At 40.3% G+C, this 4,971-nt stretch overlaps 1 protein-coding gene across 1 annotated transcript; it reads left to right on the top strand.

The window, feature by feature from the left end:
- The first annotated feature begins 2,920 nt into the window (after positions 1 to 2,920).
- Positions 2,921 to 3,862, top strand: LOC122440632 (olfactory receptor 7A10-like). Its single transcript, XM_043467112.1, has one exon. The coding sequence runs from the start codon at positions 2,921 to 2,923 to the stop codon at positions 3,860 to 3,862; it is 942 nt and encodes a 313-aa protein (XP_043323047.1).
- The last annotated feature ends 1,109 nt before the right edge of the window (positions 3,863 to 4,971 follow it).

The raw sequence follows: 4,971 nt of genomic DNA, 5'->3' as shown, positions 1-4,971 counted from the left end.
GATGCATAAAGCACATTCAATAAAATTTGAACATAAGCCTAATGATTCTAGGAACATTATATATTATATCATTTCATGTCTACACATTTCCCAATTTAATTTCTAATCTATGTGATTTCACTAAATAGTTACCATTTAAATATAATTTTCAGTTAGTTTTTGATGCTGTATTTGATTTCTTAAAATAATACGGTTGATTCGTTACTATTATATTTAAGCCAGACCTATTTTCATTGCCATTCTTTTTATTTTGTAACTTCATTTATACTTAAATATGTTCCTATACAAGTGCACATGTATTCACATACCTTTTTGAAAATGTGATAGTGAACAAAGCAGGTGAAGGAAGTCTCAGATGATTAGGATTTTGCATTATAATGGCAAAGTCACAGTATAATGAAGTAAATGATGTCATACATAATGTCCTCAGGCATAAATCATATGAAGAAATTTATCCAGGGTGAATGGGTGAATTGTCATGGAGTCTGTAGAAATTGTAGAGTATGGTCTGGAAAGCCCTTTGCATGTTAATTGGTGAGAACTGGGATATGCCCACCAAATTTACTTACGGAGTAAGATAAAGCCAGAAGTTCAAGAAAAACAAACACAAGATGCCCCACAAGAAAACTGAGACAGGGCTTACCTCCTTCTGTGTGTGAGTGTGCTGTGTGCTAAGTCTCTTCAGTTGTGTCCAACTCTATGCGACCCTATGGCCTGAAGCCCACTAGGCTTCTCTGTCCATGGGATTCTCCAGGCAAGAATACTGGAGTGGGTTACTGTGCTCTCTTCCAGGGGATCTTTCCAAGCCAGGGATTGAACCCGCATCACTTAGGTCTAACCTGCACTGGGAGGCGGGTTCTTTACCACTAGTGCCACCTAGGAAGCTCACTTCTTTCTCTATGGGATGGAAAAAAAAAAAAATTGTTCAAATAAGTGAGTCAGGCTTAAGAAAAACAGGTCTTCTACTGCTTCATATAAAGCATACCCACCTTTGGTTGCAGTTTGTATGGCTCGTTTTGTGAATTGTTTTCTTATGCACTTTACTCTTTTTTCTTTTGGGGTGTTCAATCTGTTAGGTGTCTTGTGCCATAAATGTATCGCCGTTTCTATCAAAGTCATAAAGGTATTTTTTCTTTTTTTAATTATCTTTTCTGGGCATCGAGGAGATATAACTGGAGTTGGAATGTTGCCAAAGCAAGGAAGTTTTAATTCATCACATTGTCTGAAGGGGCCATTCAGGCTTAATATATAATTTCCCCCTAAGGCCCATATGTCCATTCTTCTCTCTTTCTCTCTCTGTCTCTCTCAGACTTTTAAAAATATTTCTTTAAATGTAGGGCAGAAAGTGGCCATACCAAGAAGGAACCCCAAGTCTATTGGTCCATGGGAAGCTTGTGAACTGAAATTTCTGGGTAGCATTTATATATTCCTTGCTACTGCTAAGTCACTTCAGTCATGTCCGACTCTGTGCGACCCCATCCCTGGGATTCTCCAGGCAAGAACACTGGAGTGGGTTGCCATTTCCTACTCCAATGCATAAAAGTGAAAAGTGAAAGTGAAGTCGCTCAGTCATGTCCGACTCTTCGCGACCCCATGGACTGCAGCCTACCAGGCTCCTCCATCCATGGGATTTTCCAGGCAAGAGTACTGGAGTGGGGTGTCATTGTCTTCTCTGATATATTCCTTAAATGAAGGATAATCTGATCTGACCAGTTTGACTTGTACCCACTCAAGGCCTAAAGAAGGTGGTTCTAGGTAAGAAATGCATAGTAGTGACACAGCTCACTAGGACATGGTGTGTGTGTCTGTGACTGGGATGAGAGCAGTTCTTTAAGCAAAGGAAGTGAAGTGAAAGTGTTAATCACTCAGTTGTGTCTGACTCTTTGTGACCCCATGGACTGTAGCCCGCCAAACTCCTCTGTCCATGGAATTGTCCAGGCAAGAATACTGGAGTGGATTGCCATTCCCTTCTCCAGGGGAATCTTCTGCATCCAGAGTTTGAACCTGGCTCTCCTGCACGGCAGCCAGATTCTTTACTGTCTGACCCTCTAGGGGAACGGCCTCCTATATTAAGGTGACATAATACAGAGACCAGGATTTAGTCAAAAGATGGAACTAAGAAGAGGATATGATATGTTTACAATTCACAGAATGCCATTGCAACTAAATTCATAAAGTACAAGGAATCACATGAAAGGAGGGATTCTGTGTGGACTGAAGTGTCGGCTGTCACAGGGAGGCCACTTTGTTCCTCAGCATCCCTGACACCATGTCTAGTCACTCTCCTTCTTGCTTACCCCTCTGCCCCACTGCCTTCCTTATTTGGATTTGAACAGGTGGCACCAGCATCTTTCTAAGGTCCTTAGCAGTGGCAGCTCTCTCTACCAGGCACACACTTCTCCTAACATCACACTAGTTCCTTCTCTCTCTTTTTTTGAGGAATCAGTTCAATTATCATCTTGTTTGCAGGCCCTACCTGAAGACTCAGTACAAAATAACATTTATACCTATTTTTTTCATAGTATCTGTCATCTCCTGCTATATTATATTTTACATTTATTTGAATATCATCTTTAACCACCCTTTGATTGTGGAAGTTTTGTTTATCACCACAGTTCCCTATATGTGCTCGGAGCATGGTTGGTTCTCAGCAAGAATTTCTGAAATGCATGAAAGGAGTTTTCATTAAAACTGTAAATACAAGAAGCCTTTGGAATTTGCTGAGAATGGGACAAAAATTTCTAGTCAGAGGTGAAATGAGTTATACCCTCAAGGAGTGTTTATCTCCATATAACATATTAATATCAATTCTTTGACAGCAAAGGAGAAATTAAAATAGTTCAGCTATGCGAGTTAGGCTGGTTTGAGTGAAAGCTACTCATGTTATTTCTTTTTTCCCTCCAATAGTCACCTCCACCACATGGAATCAGGAAATGGTACAAAAAACTCAAATTTTCTTCTTCTTCTGGGACTTTCAGGGGAATTAGAATTGCAGCCCCTCATATTTGGGCTTTTCCTCTTCATGTACCTGATCACTGTGTTTGGAAACCTGCTCATTGTCTTGGCCGTCAGCTCAGACTCCCACCTCCACACCCCCATGTACTTCTTCCTCTCCAACCTGTCCTTTGTAGACATCTGTTTCACCTCCACCACCATCCCAAAGATGCTGTGGAACATCCAGACACAGAGCCAGGTTATCACGTATGAAGGCTGCATCACCCAGATGTATTTTTACATTCTCTTTGCAGGATTAGATGATTTTCTCCTGACTGTGATGGCCTATGACCGGTATGTGGCCATCTGCCACCCCCTGCACTACATGGTCATCATGAGCCCCCAGCTCTGTGGACTGCTGGTTCTGATATCCTGGATAATGAGTGTTCTGTATTCCTTGTTACACAGCTTAATGGTGCTGAGACTGTCTTTTTGTACAGACTTGGAAATCCCTCACTTTTTTTGTGAAATAAAAGAGCTGGTCCAACTTGCCTATTCTGACACCTTTCTCAATAACATGATGATGCAGTTTGGAGCTGCACTTCTGGGTGGTGGTACCCTGACTGGTATCTTTTATTCTTACTCCAAAATAGTGTCCTCTATATGTAGAATCTCTTCAGCTCAGGGGAAGTATAAAGCATTTTCCACCTGTGCGTCTCACCTCTCAGTGGTCTCCTTATTTTATTGTACAAGTTTAGGAGTGTATCTTAGCTCTGCTGGTACCCACAGCTCACACTCAAGTGCTGCAGCCTCAGTGATGTACACTGTGGTCACACCCATGCTGAACCCCTTCATCTACAGTCTGAGAAATAAAGACATAAAGAGGGCTCTGAAAAGATTTTTGGGGATGGAAACTATATCAAGGTAATTTGTCCTTGGGCTAAAAAAATGCACATGATAGCAGGGTTAAAGCCTCAGGGCCACAGATTATGCTTCTTTGATCAGATTGTGAAAATAGCAGTTGCTCCTTCGGTTTATTGTCTGCTATTTCCATTTCTTTGATTTCAACTTATCTATACAATTTCAGCAACTCGATTCATTAACTTTTCTGTTCTGTCATCTATGCTTTATCCTTCGTCATTTTTATACTCTCCCTGATTGATTCACATTCTTAAGTGAAATATATGGAAATGCCCATATATCTCATAAGACTGGATGCATCTCCTAAGAATAATTTATTTGTGAAATGTTATGTACAGATCAAGTTTATTTCATTTTACTGAGTGAATAATCATGAGTTCTGTTACCTTTTGGAAAAGAAAAACTACCTTGATGATTGAATCCACCCAATGGCGTAATTTCATAAGAGTGTAAAGTGTGAAACCTCAGGTTATCACTTTCTGTTCATCATTCCTTTTGCACATCACTACCATAATTTCTCTTCCCAAAACTGTAGACTGTAACATCTAGTGTGTTTCATAACAAAGCATTCCATTTTATTCCCGCTAGGATCTTTTTCTGTATTTAGCTCAGTGTGCATATTGGTTACCAGGGTGTGCGCAGTTGCTCAGTCATGTCTGACTTTGTGCGACCCCATGGACTGTAGCCCAGCAGACTCCTCTGTGGGATTTTTCAGGCAACAATACTGGAGTGGGTTACCATTCTCTACTCCAAAGGATCTTCTTGACCCAGGGATCCAACCTGCATTTCCTGCATCTCCTGCATTGCAGATAGATTCTTTACCTGCTGAGGCATCGTTATCAGAGTCACCAGGAAACCTAATCATCAATGCACACCTCTGATGCTAGTCTATGTGAAACACCAACTTCAATAAACAGTTTGATGTAATAAAGTCTAGAGTCTAAGATGACCCTAACTAAAATGAAGCACATATTTATATCAGATTTTGACTATGCAAATTATTTTTTCTGGTGTACATTTACTTACTGATATAAGTAAGATCATTGTCCATATATAAAGGGGTTTATCATTGGCATGAAGGATTGTTTGGTGAAATTATATTTTGTTTTGAATTAT

The sequence above is a fragment of the Cervus canadensis genome, chromosome 4 (genome assembly GCF_019320065.1).
Source record: "Cervus canadensis isolate Bull #8, Minnesota chromosome 4, ASM1932006v1, whole genome shotgun sequence".
Classification (NCBI taxonomy): domain Eukaryota; kingdom Metazoa; phylum Chordata; class Mammalia; order Artiodactyla; family Cervidae; genus Cervus; species Cervus canadensis.
The sequence above is the reverse complement of the archived record's forward strand: the minus strand, read 5'-3'. Positions and strand labels throughout refer to the sequence as shown.

Coding starts and splice junctions, on each gene's coding strand:
- LOC122440632 (XM_043467112.1), top strand. CDS start 2,921: ATGGAATCAGGAAATGGTACAAAAAACTCAAATTTTCTTCTTCTTCTG.